Here is a 14889-nt window from a genome sequence, read left to right as displayed (position 1 = left end):
ATATTAGGGGTGGGGGGGGGGGGATACTTCATTGAGTGTAAGTGTAATTATTTTAAAGGGTAAATTTCACTTTCCCAATTAATTTGCACAAATATGGCCCCTCGACACCGGCCCCTCAGAATGGGGAAACTGGGCGGTATGTCATGACCTGCCTCCTGATTTCCTGACTGGCCAGGCAGCGGCCTTCACTTGTTGCCTGACTTCTGGACCAATCGGGAAGCCGGGTGGCACGTCATGACCCACTGCCTCAGTGTCGTGAGGGAAGTGAAGCCGGTGTTCTTTCGATAGAACACCAACTTTCCAGGCAATCGGGAAGCCGGCTGGCGGGTCATAACCAGCCACCCCGCTTCCTGATAATCCAGGCCTACGGATGCCGATATCAGTATCGGCGAATACCGCAAAAAAAATCCGTACTCGTACTCCTATATCGAAAAACTGGTATCGATGCATCCCTAATTGAAATACAATGTGTAAATGCTAGCTGGGCCCACAGTCCACATAGGGAGCCAGTTCAGAGACTTGTGAATTCATTGTGTGTTTGGCAGTAAAACATTCCCTGTTGTAAACATTACAAATGGTAAATGAGTGTTCAAACAAGCTTGCAAGTAAACTCTTTTTGACTGAAGATTTCTTTTTAGTTGCTTTTAATCTACTTTATTCTGTCTTCACAAGACTTGTTGAAAGGGGCTAGTACCAGTGCAGCAACAGTAGCAATGTGACAGAAAAATAAGTATATTCTTTGAAGAGTTGGATTACCCATACTGAATTTCAGTGCTCAACTCCAGCCAAAGTTGTGTTTTTTTTTTTTTTGTGTTTTTATTTTTTTAAAAAAAATAAATAATTTGGTTAAAAAAAACCTGACCTGGAGATTTCCCCCAACGTTCTATGCCTGGCTGGAGTTGGTTTCTTGGAATTGTCTAGTTATAGGTCCATTATTTTAGTGTTTTTTTTGTTTTAGGTAGATTACCATTGTCATTGGCAAATCTGTGCTACTGGAAATATTTTCAGGACTGTTTTTCTATCATGAGATCTTTCTAGTACCTTGTGGCATCATTTTAGATATTGTTTAGCAGCTTCACACTTGTATTTGACAAATGTCTGTTTTTCTCAGTAGGTAAAGTGTTTGAAATTTTCTTTTAGTTTCACTGTCTCAAAATGTATGCCTGCATTCTGTATACCAATGCATTCTCCGATAATAACAGGATTTCTGTTCTCCCCAGTATTATGAGATGTCCTATGGCCTAAATATTGAAATGCACAAACAGGTAAGTGCAGTGAAGTGTGGTTTAATTAGACTTTTTTTGTCAGAATGATACCTACTTTTTTTTTTTTTTTTTTTTTAAATGATGGCCCTAGAACTAGCTTAATTCTAATACTGGGAATTTTCTGAAGCCTTGCCAGCAAGGCATTTCTAGTTTTTGGAGGAGTGGAAACTTCCACTTAAGTTCTAGACACAAACCATAACCACCACAATAACCTGGCTACACAGCTGTCATGAATCAGATGCTTACACACAGCCTTCCGATGTCTTTGGATCACTTGTATTAAAAAGAGTTCTGCAAAATTCCTCATCCAGCTTAGTACTTGGCTGAGATCCTCCTTTCTGTCTGCCGAATTTAGATTTATTACAGTCTGAGGCCGATTATCAGGAAAAAGGTCTTCTTAAGTCCAAGTGCTTCTGTATTAGTAACTAGATTCCAGCTGCAATACTTCCAAACATCCCCCTGGAGGGACTATTTCCTTTACTTGTTTCTTAGGAAAGTGGTTGGGCTCTCTTATTGCCCTTTCAGCACACTGTCATGTAGAAAACATTAGAAATTTAAAAGGGATGTATCAGTTTGAAGGTAACTTTACTAGCTGTGAAGAAGCTTCTTTTCTAAATATAATAATTGTAACACTTCTTTGAGGTAATGTAAGCTTCCCCCTAGGCTCTAGTGTCTAAAATCCCAAAGGATCAGAATCTACGTATTAGAATAGTTCTCAGAAGGACAGTGAGCAGTTTTTGACCATTAAATAGTTTTTTCTCACACTTATGAACTGTGGTGGATTATAATCTGGGAATGGCTATTGCCCAAAGGCCCATGGGGATGCTAAAACAAGGTTCTATAATAAATATTGAATATAAAATTAGCCTATTTTTATAAACTGGATTGCTGGTCACAGGAAGTAACATATGTTAGTATGGAGTCAATTCACAAAGCCTTTTTTTTTTTTCTTGATTTCGCTCATTAGTTAATATCGCACGAAATTTAAGCATGTGCAATTCACCAAACAATGTAACGCTTAGAAAATCCACAAATTAGTGTTTCTCTTCTCTGAAGTGATATTTCATCACGCTGCTCGTTATTTAATGTTTCAATCTGTAGTTTAACACGCCTAGTTAAATATGTCCAAAAGTGCAATTTACAAAGTTTTTTTTTTTTTTTGGCCATTCAGCGATCGTTGATTGTTATATAAGCACCTCCTTCAGAGTGTCGTTATGACCATTTTTCTGGCGGTATTTTCTTCTCTGAAAGAGATTTCTGAGGTGACAACTTCTGGTAGTGAAGTGTGTCGTAAACCAACAGGTTTTTTTTTTTTTATAATAAAGTTGTGTACATACAACAGTGCACTCTGCTGAAAATACATTCTTTGTAGGCGCTGTTCTCCTCCCCTTCTGGTTCCAGAATGCATCAAGCATATTTTAATACCTTTTTAAACTTTACTTTTTACATCTTGAATCGTGGAGTTAACACTCCATTTGCTAAAACACCAACTCCCTAACGTTTCAGTCGGAAACCTTAACAAGCATGCTAAATAATGTTTGGGTTGTTGGTGAATATCATGTTTTCAAACGAAAAATAAGGAGAGGTAAAAACCAGAGAGCGCAAATTACATTTCTCTTTGTGAATTGACCCCAATGTCTAAGAAAACAATAGGTTGTGAATAGAAAAATCCGAACCTCTGGGATGAGTTCATATATGCGATGATCATTGAAGTGAGGTGTTCCAGTCAGTACAGCTGCAGGTTTGCTCTGCCAATGAAACAAAAACTGGTCTCCTGATTTAAGTTTAACATTCATATGCCAGGAAAGCAAAGACTTGCAGCCTGCCAGATGAGATTTAATTTAATGTCTGTTAATGCCAACATTTTACAAGGTGCTGTACAGAAAATTAATAAAAGCCAACTTTTTTTGTTTGTGCATTGTTGTAACCATATTTTTATTTTTTGTGCCAGGCTGAAATTGTCAAGAGGTTGAATGGAATTTGTGCCCAGGTTTTGCCTTACCTCTCTCAGGAGGTATGTTTCTCTATAGTTATCAGATAGAAGACTAAAAAGTATATTTCCACCTTTTTCCAGTCAAATTTCAGAAAACCCCTCTTTATGTTTGTGTTCACATCACAGAACAAAAAATCATATATTTTGTTGTAGCGGCAACATGGCTGAATCCAGGTTTTTTAGTTTTTTCTCTGGCCAACATCACAGTTATCTGTCCTTATGGATTTATGACTGAAATTGGAGGATTGTGTTTCTTTCCTCAACTTAATTACCATTGGAATGCACAACCCTTTTGTAGGACAAGCCCACCCTCCTAACAATACAAAGGAGGAGATGCTAGTAGAGATTTTAACCCTTAAGAAGCCAAGAAACCCTCACCCAAGTAAAAGCAATTTAAACTGCAAGAATCACAGAGACGGCATATTACAGAAGTAGTGGTCTTCCCTTTCCTTTACCTGACTTTTTAGCTAAAAGTTTCTTTAAATTTATACTATGCTTTGGTGTAAAACTGTAGATTTGCCCCGAACACAGTAATACATGCTAGATTTAATCTGTCAGTTTTTCTATTTCTGTATTGATCTTAATTCTCTCTTTGCAGCATCAGCAACAAGTTCTGGGAGCCATTGAGAGAGCAAAGCAAGTGACTGCTCCAGAACTGAATTCTATTATCCGTGTATGTTGGTGTTTTTTTGGGGTTGTTTTGAGGGGGAAAAATAAACTTGTACCCAGTGTGCTCTGCTCATTGACTTGCCAAGTCTGGTACTCAAACTAAAAATGGGCACTTTTTTTTTTCTGGTCATGATTTGTGTGTAAAAGACGATCTACACGTAGCTGGAAGGCTGTGCATCTGGACTATATATTTTTAAACTGGTGATTTGGATAATGCTTTTCTGTAGCATTACGAAAAGCAGGCAAACCATGTACCTCAGATGCAGAATGTAAAATGGCAAAGCTTCCTGCTAGTGTTGAAAGTTGTCTCTCTGCCTTCTGCAACCCATATATTTCTATTGGCCCATCACTGCGGTGGGCTGCCTCACTGGCCAATTGGAATGCACAGGAAAAGGGTGGGAAGATTTCCACACTTTAAGTGCTAGAGCTTTGACCGTTAGAACAGTCCTATAGTGAGCATAACAGCAGAGAGACGGTGTCTGCTGAAGAAACATGTAGTTCACTTTAGGTGCCTGTGTTTTATACACAGGACAGTGTTGCTTTAACAGAAATTGGAGCAAAGAAAAACATGGAGGCTGCCATTGCTGACCTCTCCTTCTGAAAATGTAATTTTCAGTTGTCATGCTGAACTCGTAGCTACAGTACTGGGTTGCTAAACATTAACAAGTATTTAGATCAGATGCTCTGATTTCATGCTGACTTTCCTGGTCTACATGCATGTTCAAGGGCCATAACCTAGAAAGCAGTGCAGCGAGAGACTGCCTGTCGTAAAGTTTTCTAAAACAGGCCAAGCTATAGCGATGCCTGTATTTTCCGTTACACGTTCCCTTGAAAAATCAAAACGTTTCCTACCATTTTAATACTATACATTCTCAGTTTCCGAAAAGCCATGTGAATGCAGATTACTCCTCAATAGTGGGGAGACAACAAATAATCATTGATTAAGGGTGTGGGTGGGTTTTTCCTTTTTTTTGTTCCCTTTTCTGTTTTCTTCAGTAATGCTTTTGCCGCCCGGTCTAACTCCCTGTCTGATGTTTTTTTCACTTACTCCACAGCAGCAACTTCAAGTCCACCAGCTGTCTCAGCTACAGGCTCTTGCCCTTCCTCTCACCCCTCTACCTGTGGGATTGCAGGGACATTCAATGCCTGTCAGTGCAAGCAGTGGCCTTCTCTCTCTGTCTGCACTTGGCTCCCAAGGACATCTTCCCAAAGAAGACAAGAATGGTCATGATGGGGATCAACGGCCTGATGATGACGGGGACAAGTCAGACTAAGACATGGAGGAAACCTAGATGAATAAAGGTGCAGCGCAGTGGTAACTCTAGCACTGTCTAGTGGAGTTACCTTGTAGAGTATTATCCCAACATGCACTGGAAATCCTCTTTTTGTCAAAGGGTTAACAAAGCCAGAGACTGTCAGCCAGAAGGACCGCTGTATATGTTATTGGACTATGACTACATATATATATTTGGAATGTAACGCAAATTGTATTGTAAATTGGCTAATAATTTTACCAAAAGCACAAACTCACAATTTTTATAGAAAACTCATGTCATCATATTTCTTTGGTTTATGGACCACTTTGAGCTGTTTAAGGTCTGTTGTGTGGCTCTTTTGCAGAACATCTACTATATAATATAACCTGGTTGGCCCCTAGTGTACAACTTTGTAATTGCCTATCTTCTTGGATCATTCCTTGCTAATGGCAATAGCAGTTTGCTCCGCATATATATGGGAACAATTTTGACTACATGTGGCATACAGGTAAGGTGGTAATGGCAGAACAAGCCAGTTCTTACTGACTTGACAGAGCCCCATATGTTGACAATTAAAACCAAGTTAGGTGGGCGATTCCACTGCTGTTCACACATCAAAACACTGCGGTGAGACTGCCATTAATCCTATGAGTCCCTCTCTTACTGGTCCAGTAAGCTAGAGAATCTCGCTCGCTTGTGACATCTTGCTGATTCAACCAGTGAGTGAACTACGCTATAGGAAAAGAAAAGGTGTCTCCTTGAAGTATCCATACACTGTGCAATGTGATTAACCTTCTTTAGGTGTACCAACAATTATGTAGTACGAGTGGCTACCTAACTAGCTACAAATTGATTGCATTGTTTTGGTAAATCCACAAGAAAGTTGCACATTTGAATTGCAAGGTGTTTGGCTAGCTTTATCCTCGACCCTTGATCCTGACCCCTAAAATGACTTCTCTGACATAGCCCTTATACTGTGGTTGCCAGAGATAAATATTAGGGTTAAGAATAAGTGAAGGTGTTGGCTATAGTGTCTGTGACATCTGGAAAATGACATCTGGAGTCTGAATTATTAGTTTAGGCAACTTCTCCATGTCATGTGCTTTCCTGAGGTTTTCATAAACATATATATATATATATATATACACACACGATTTGTTTAATGCCCATATCTCCCAGATCAATTAACGTTGTCTCAAAATGTTACTTTGAATTTCCTAGAACAAAATTAGAGCAAGTAATGTCAGCCTCCCAATACTCCCCCTGAGAAGGCTGGTGCCATATTTTCAAGGTCCGCTGCCTCAACCAAGATCCTGACCTAGGGATGACGCGGTCTGACTTTATTTCTGGTTGTGGGTATAGCATTTCCCGTACAGACTAGCATCTGCTGCAGCATCTCACCCTGTGACTTGCCAAAAAATTGCATTCTAGGTGATGACTGGAGGAGATGAAGGAAATGTTTCCTCCGACTTGCAGCAGACCCTGATTTGTTATTCTCCCAGTGTACTTTTCTGAGGTAGACTTAGAGATGCTTCCTAGGCACTGTCAATTAACTGGAGCTTATGGGCTGTGTTTTACTGACAAAAGGTACAGCTTTTTAAAAGTCTATTGTTGCTGTTTATTGTAGCATATAACAAAATTATACATGCATACTTGTGAAGTTACTGACAGGTCCCCTCTAAAAATGGCTTACACTTTTCACAATGGTTAAGTTCCTGCTTATGATGTTTGAGGGTTTTTTTTGCTAATTATTAGGTGCCTCTGTATTCCTTTGACTTAAAGGGAATGTGTCAGAATAAAAATATGGGAGCTGCTTTTATTGACTTGGTTTTGAAGGTGTAAACTCCAGGATTCTCCTGATCTATACTTGACTACTTAGGGAGTCCTTTATATGATGAAAGCATATGCATTCAAGTGTGTTTATACACTTTCCATGTCAGAGACTCTGAGAAGTAGTGAGAGAAGGAAAATAATTACTTCTGGATCTTGCACCTTCAAGAATGACTGTTCCCTTATTTCTATTCTGGGACGTTCCTTTTATTTATATAATCCTGTACCTATTTAAAGTGCTATTTTGGCTACCTTTCTACTGCTGCCTTGGTGACAGATTAACCAACTGATCTTTTGAAACTTCTTTCAGAAAGCAATATGGAATATTCACTCAGTAGTGTTAAAGCAAGCATTCTCTGTGCATCCCCTTCTCCCACTGAAATGAAGGCAACGCTACTCGCTTATTTAAGGACTAACTCCATTGTAATATGTTCTTCGTTCAGTCTGCAGATTCCTCCATCAATGCTTACCAACGTTGATCGAGGAATCTCCCGTATTCTGAAGGTGGCTGCCTGCCGCTGTCAGAATACCCAAACAGAGCCGATAGCTGGGTGGCTGCCCACTGTTTGTGCAAAGATTTTCTGACCAGCTCCTTTGATTCATCAAGAATCGGCTGAAATGCGCACAGCACATCCTTGTGCTCTTACCATCTGGAAGCATGTTGATTGTTAGACTGGCAACACTGCAAAACAAAAGAGCACAGATTGGCCCAATGCTTACCCTTGCTCGCCCAGTGTGAATACTGCTTCATATTGGATTACAACAGGTGAATATGAAGGCGAATGTATACTAGCCATACTTAAAACACATTTTTATTGAACATATACCTGGATTCAAGGGTGTTTGTTAAATTTTAGTGTACCTGTAGTTTAGAAAGAGTACAATAATCCATAGTTGCAATCATAAGTCCTCAATCAGATTACAGGAGACCTTTTAAAGCCTGATTGATGCTGGTTACTGTGCATCAGTTCCCTTTGGACTGTTATTTAAATAATTAACAGTCACAGGAAGCCTGAAGTGATTGATTTATGCGTTATTGTGCTTGGTCAGTATATGCACACTGAAATGGTATCAACATCAAATGGTTAAATGAACTTGTAGGGAAAATTGCCTATTGAATGAGCCTATGCTTTTTCAGTTCTGTCCCTGTGATTGAAGGTATAGTATCATAAGGGCATTCTCAGATGGGCAATCGAACATGCTGTGCATTTCCTAATAGAAACACACAGTATGTCTACCCCTTGCTGAGCAGCATCAGCTCAACATGGAAAGAATTGGAAATGACTCTCCTCTGACACAAGCAGGGAGGAGAGCAGTCCATTTCAAAAATCTCTGCATCACTCATCTGTTCTTGGCCTAAGATTTATCTACTTGTTAAGGAGTTCCAATATTCCCAATTGTGTAAGCAGGACTGGCAGAAGTTTGTTCAGAAAAATCTTTAACCTCTGTGCTCTGGAAAAGTTTGCAATCGTTCAGTCTCTGCATAACAGCGCTGCATCTTTAATCCTGGTATTTAAAGCTGGTGTAATAAAAAGAAAAATGCATTTTTATATTTGCCATTAATTTGCATGGCATTGTAGGAGTTTAAAAGAAAAATGACATCCCTCAACTCTTTGTAAAGTAGCGTGTACCCAGACCAGGTGTGTGCTCTGTACATAGTCCTGTAGAAATGCTAAAACACCTCACTTATATTTTTCTTCTTGACTTTTTTTTTTTTGTTCTTTTGTGGTGTCTGATCACTGATCGTGTTGGTATTCTGTGTGGAGGGTGTGACTGTGCCTTTTTCAATAAATTGTTTTCAATGCCTGCTCTGAACATATGTCTTTTATTGTCTACTTATACGATGGAGCAATGAGGGCAACATACTAATATCAATAAGCTCTCACAAGATTGGCTTCTCTAAAAATGACAGATTGTTACCATGAGAGAAAAAATTCTGCCATGTCATATCCTACCAGTAAGGGATAATCCGTACATGTCCCTTTTAACAATTTTCCAAGATCCAATATGGCATGCAGCAATGCAGACTATATCAATTTTAGACAGTTTAGTACACTATATCGTCAAAGGTTTGCAGATGCCAAACCATAACACCTAATATGAGCTTGTTTGACAAGCCCAATCTAAAACTCTGGACATGAATTTGGAGTACATCTCTCAGGGGCCTGAGTATGCAAATATCTAAATGGCTTGGTGGGTGGATGTCCGCTTGGAGCAGCGTTTTTCCAAGGCAGGCTGCATTTGCACATAGACTGTCCTAAGTATTGCCAACATGTGATGCTAAGCTTCTATGATTTGAAGTACTGTAATCCAATGAATGAAAGGGGCAGACGAGGGTAAGTAGGGCTGGGGAGTGAAGAAGTGGATACCCTCCAGTCAGAAAATTACTATCTGACTTTAATCTTTGGTGATACTGCCTCCTACGGGAAGATTTGACACGGGCAAAAAAAAAAAAAAACTGTAGGCCATCCCAGGATTACTCCTCCAAGTACCAGCTTAGAGGGATCTTCTAGCCGAAGAAGTGGATGCTTTGGTGGCTTCCTGGGATCCGTACACATTTATTTGTTTTGCCTTTCCTCCATGAAAACTTCTTCCTTGTCTGCTTCACAGGATTGAGAAGGAAGGCATTCTGGTGATCCTTGTTGCTCCGGTCTGCCCAAGATAAATGTGGTACTCTGACATAGAAAGACTCCGGGCAGGCAAACCATGGTCTCTGCAAGATCGTCTGGATGTTCTGTCCCAAGGACCGGTTTGCCATCCTGCTTTACAGTTGCTAGCTTTAACGGTATGGCCAGGTTCTGAGTTATAGGGCATCTCTGAGTTTGTAAGTCCTATGACACGAAAAGCTAGGAGGTCTACTTCTCAAGTTTTATCATCGGAGATTGAATGCATACTTCACTTGAAGTGGACCTCAGGGCTTCCACCCAAGGAGATTACCCATAGGACAAATCCTCTCCTTTCGGCTGCTGGGTTTGGACCAGTGTTTGGTTCTCAGTACTATCAATTGTCATGTTTCTGCCCTTCTATTCTATCTTAGAGGCCATTGACCTCTTACTTTTTGGCTAAGATCTTGATACAGGGGCCTCCCATGTAGCTGCCCTGATCCATTCCCCTGTGACTGGGAATTAAATCTGGTTCTCTAGGGTTCAGAAACTGCCATTTGAACCCATTAGAGACTGTCTTCTTTCTATCACCCACTATTGTTTTGGTTTTTGTAGCTGTCTCTGAGGCAAGGAACCCTTTCTGTTTTTTTTTTTCTTATATCCAGGCTCTGTGATGCCATAAATCCTGCTGCCTGTGCAAATCTGTTCACAAATATTTGCCACTGATCTAGCCCCCCATTTTCTCAATAGCTGCACTATTGCAGACTGTGATGACTCGGAAAGAAGAGACTGAGGAAGCGTTTCCTCTTGCCTGCAGCAGACTGAAGACGTCACCTCAGCCAATGCGCAATCACCGAATTGGAAGGAAAGACAGATATGTAATTGTATAGAAAGGTCAGCTTTGAACAATTTTGGAAATGTAAACTATTCTGTCCATGTTCTCTTCCACTAGTGCACATATATATTTAACCAGCACAGCAGTACACAGCCCATGCATATGGTCCACTGAGTGAATATTTTTTTTTTTAGTGCAACAGCTAATCATCATCATCATCATAAAGTATTGTGTGCCCCGAAAAGCAGATCCATAAATGGCTCGCACATTTCATATTAAGACCACTTTAATAGCAGACATTGTGTGGCAATAATCTATATTCTGTTCAAATGTGAATGAATGACTGAGGCTGGTACTCTATACTGCACATGCATATCTCCCATTGAACCCTATCAACTTGAAGTAACATGATTATTGGCAGAACATGATCACAGTTTGGTGACTTGACATTTGTCTTATATTCAGGGATGGGCTTTGTAAGAGTTGCTAGCTTACTAAAGCTTCCTCCATATATTCCTGCCTCCTTTCCTATGGTTCTGATGGTTCACAACTTTCTTGGAAGGTGGAGTTTAGGTCCTGCCCAGCTCACAGCTCTGGCTGGCAGAGCAGAACCATTAAACCACAAGGCTGAGCCAAAGAATCCTCAAACGGCTGGCAGTGGCTTCTCAGACCTCCTGATTAAGCTTTCATTGGCAGGAAGATGCAAATGCCTTAACCCTTTAATTACTGCAGCAGCAGATACTTCTCTACCACTTTTTTGTTTCTTTTATTATAGAAATACAAAACAGCATACGAGTTTCTTATTTAATTTCTCAAGCTTTTATTTTTTTCTCTAATTTACATGCAGACTTAAGCTGGGTATACGCTAGTAGATTTTTTTTTTTTTATTATTATTCTGTTTAGCATGAATGGAGGAATCTGCAGCTATTGTATTATGACAGTTTGCCCCATTGGCTGTCAAAATACCTGATTGGATGCAGGCACTGTTTGCTGACAATTTTCTGCCCGGCTCATTCGATTTTTTTGATTTGGTGAGTGGGAGCTGAGAGAGAGGGCCAGCTGAGCACATTTTGTTAGATTTGTCAAGAATCAGCTGAAGTTTGTTCCATGTATACCCAGCTTAAGCTGTCCAGCAAAAGTGACAGTGGGTACAAGCTCTGCATGGGTGCATACAGAGGTCACTTTTTAATCACATGCTTTAAAGGTTCTTGGAGCAGTACCAGCAAATAATTTTATCACTCAGAACTTATATCAATTACCCCAACCTCTGTTCCTTTCAAATGGCAGTGTGTGGAGGTGGGATACATGTGACATATGAACAAAAGTTGTATACTAAATATCCTTGCACATATTAATTACTTATGAATATGATTTACTCATTTACTTCTCTAGCAGTAGGTACTGTATACCAAATCAGAATAAGTTTACCATAAGACTACAGGCACAACACTGCATTAATACATGCACAATAAGACCAGCTGCTTATTGTGTCTATCTTGTTTTGGGTACATTGCTTGGCAGACAAGCAAATAATACTTCACAGATTTTGACCATGTGGCCCCCTTTATCAAGTAAGGTGAGCCTACAAGTTTGCTTAAACTTGAACCTAACCCCCAGAACTATAAAATGAAATGATCCTCCCTTCCAAGCTGTACCAGCTGAGTGTAACAATAGATGGGGTGCTCCCTGTACCATGTGTGTACTATGTATTTGGAGAAATGTTTATGCCCCATATTAATAAAAGCCATGCAACACTTCCCTGCCCCCACCCCCCATTATATTTTTTTTATAATGGCACTTATTTCACCATTATTAAAAAAAATTCTATGATGCCAGCATTATACTAAAGAAAAGATTATATGTAAAGGTTTGGTTTTTTTTGAATTCACACATACAAAAGCATACGTAGGCAAATACAATACACACATTTGCTTGTTTTTTTTCCGTCTGCTTCAGACTAAATAGGCAACACAGCAGCATAAAAAGCCCCTGAGACTGACCCAGGCAAGTGGGCTACACAGCTCAGATGGCAGATTATGACCAAGCTGGCACCACCAGTCCCACTCCCAGCAATGCCAGGCTATCCCTGCTACCAAGGTGATGGTGCTACAGGTGGCAAAGTGGGGTGTAAAAGTCTGACATGGAGCAAGGGGGAGGAAGCAGGCTGACATGGAGCAGAAGAGGTGGGGGCATGAATACATAGAGGGGGAGTTCACCAGGGCTCAAAGGGCAATGCAGTGTTGGGAGCAGGGGGTGCTCAGCGGATGAGCAGCAGCCCAGTGGTGGCCATCTTGAGCTTATCTGCAGACACTGACACTGTGGGCACTGCGTTCATTGCACCCCTCTTTCCAGGACATGCAAGGGTGGGAGACCCCCCCCCCCCTTACACTCCTCCACCTTTCCTCTGGACCCGACACTCCGACCTCTCTTGCCCAAATACAGGCTGATTACACCATCCTCAGTGCTTTGTCTTTGCTGCCTGCCATGTGAGCCGCTCCGTGCACCGCTGCCTGCCTCTCCCGGGCTGCTTGGGCACTCCGCTCACTGTAGCCCCACACTGGCACTGCTGCTGCGCTAGGGCCAGGGTTTGCCTAGCATCTGCACCGGCCCTGGTCTGGAGACAGATTTCTAATAAGTCTGATTCCCTAATAAGGGTTGACTCGCACCAGCAGCTGAGCCACAACTGGTGTGGGTTGCCAGGCACAATACTGATGTGCAGATCCTTGCGCTGTTTACTTCTTTTTTTAGAACTGTATTGAAATGTCACAGGCTACATTTCATTAAGTTCAATGGACACTGTTGTGGAAATTCACAACAACACAATGTGGTGTGATGCAGTTGTACTGCGTCGCATCCGTCTGCACTGAATACTGAACACTTACAGCAGTATTTTTTTTCTGCGCACACCACCACAATGCAAGAGTTCGAACTGTGCCCATTTGAAACAAGACAAATTGCCTTGCCTAGCATTGGGTTTGCGCTGGAGAAAGGGACCAGCACAGCCCCAACACATCTGGTGTAAATCAGCTCTAATATATGAAAAGAAACCAGAGCTGGCTGTTCCAGAACTTGAGCTGTAAAAGACTCACTGAAGACAAGTCTGCAGCACCTAAAGGAAAATTAGAGTCTGCGAGTTTTCTTACATACACTTGTAAAAGTGATCATCTTGATGTAAATCATTTTATTACTCTGTCTCAAAATCCTTGTTTCTGTGTTTTGCATGTAGAAGGGGGCAGCCATATTTGCCTGTTACATAGGCAATCTATGGGTCTGATAAACCGGTAAAAAGCAGAACGTGTTCAAATATGACAAATGTTCAAATATAACACTGGCCCTTGAAAGCAAGGGGTTATACATCAGCGAAGTGATAGGGCATGCAGTGGAAAAATAAGGAGATAGGTTTGGTCATAGGAAATTTCTCCAGCGGTATAATGTTTGATTAGCACTTGATGACTGCAGTTCTGCTTTCAAGCAGCCAAAGAGCAGAGCTTAGCAGTATGGGGAGACTCTCTCCTTACTGCTAAGCTAGGACAGGAGGGCAAAGTTTAACATCACCCTTACCAAATACTATAAACTCATTAAAATAGAAAACCATAAGGACATTTCACGACTTCCCTACCGGTAGCCTATGCTAATGTTCTCAATCAAGGCAGCAGTATTTTGTTTTTATTATTTATTACTGGTATTTATATAGCGCCAACAATATACGCAGTGTTTTACATCGTGCACATTAACATCAGTCCCTGCCTTCAAGGAGCTTATAATCTAAGTTCCCTATCTCACATGCTGTAAGCAGCAATCGCTGATGCGTTCCGGCGTGGAACGCACTCGGCGATGGCACTATGACGTGGATGTCGGGCACCGCTGCGTTCCACGCTGGAACGCGGAAGTACCGAGTGGAGCATGCGGCTCCGCCAACCCGTGCTCCCTCGTCTCATAAAAACCGGATTGGGGGACTTGCACGGCGTTCCTTTATTGCGGTACAAACGCCTGCAAGCCCCCACCGGTATATGTACACAAAGGACCCCTGCCTGGAAGTACCCGGCCGTTGCTGCTCCCAGCTCCCTACAGACTGCTGGACTTCTGTGTGTCTCAACTCTGCCAGGGATCCTCTAAGAACCACCCAGGGATACGATAAGTACCTTGCTGCACCATATATGACTAAGACTGTCAGTTAACCTATGCTTGTTCTGAATACCTTGCTGCAAAACACTTTATGTTGGGACCTTCGTTTAACCCTGTGTTGGATCTGAATACCTTGCTGCAATATACATATCAATTGGATAAGATTTTTATTTAACAAAACATATGCTTGAACAAGTATTCAATTGTTGCATTTGTTACTTTATTTGAGACTTTTCTGTTGAACCTTCTCCTAATCCGTGGTAATCTCACCTAATTTAACCCCATGGGGCAGTAGGGGGTATGAAGTAATGCT

The 14889-nt window shown here is 41.1% G+C and overlaps 1 protein-coding gene across 2 annotated transcripts in view; it reads left to right on the top strand.

Moving 5' to 3' along the window:
* AES (amino-terminal enhancer of split) overlaps positions 1–5672 on the top strand; it is a 15821-nt gene extending 10149 nt beyond the window's left edge. Inside the window, exons 4-7 of one of the 2 annotated variants that reach the window (XM_018561668.1) lie at positions 1221–1265; positions 3217–3279; positions 3857–3931; positions 4986–5672. In XM_018561668.1, the coding sequence (XP_018417170.1) occupies positions 1221–1265; positions 3217–3279; positions 3857–3931; positions 4986–5201 (399 nt within the window). In that variant the 3' untranslated portion in view covers positions 5202–5672. Of the gene's footprint in view, positions 1–1220; positions 1266–3216; positions 3280–3856; positions 3932–4982 lie in introns of both variants that reach the window. The other variant, XM_018561667.1, reaches the window with a different exon arrangement.
* The last annotated feature ends 9217 nt before the right edge of the window (positions 5673–14889 follow it).

The sequence above is a fragment of the Nanorana parkeri genome, unplaced genomic scaffold, assembly GCF_000935625.1.
Source record: "Nanorana parkeri isolate BGI_ZX_2015 unplaced genomic scaffold, ASM93562v1 scaffold537, whole genome shotgun sequence".
NCBI classification, from domain to species: Eukaryota; Metazoa; Chordata; class Amphibia; order Anura; family Dicroglossidae; genus Nanorana; species Nanorana parkeri.
Note: the sequence above shows the minus strand (reverse complement) of the source record. Positions and strands in the feature narration are given on the sequence as shown.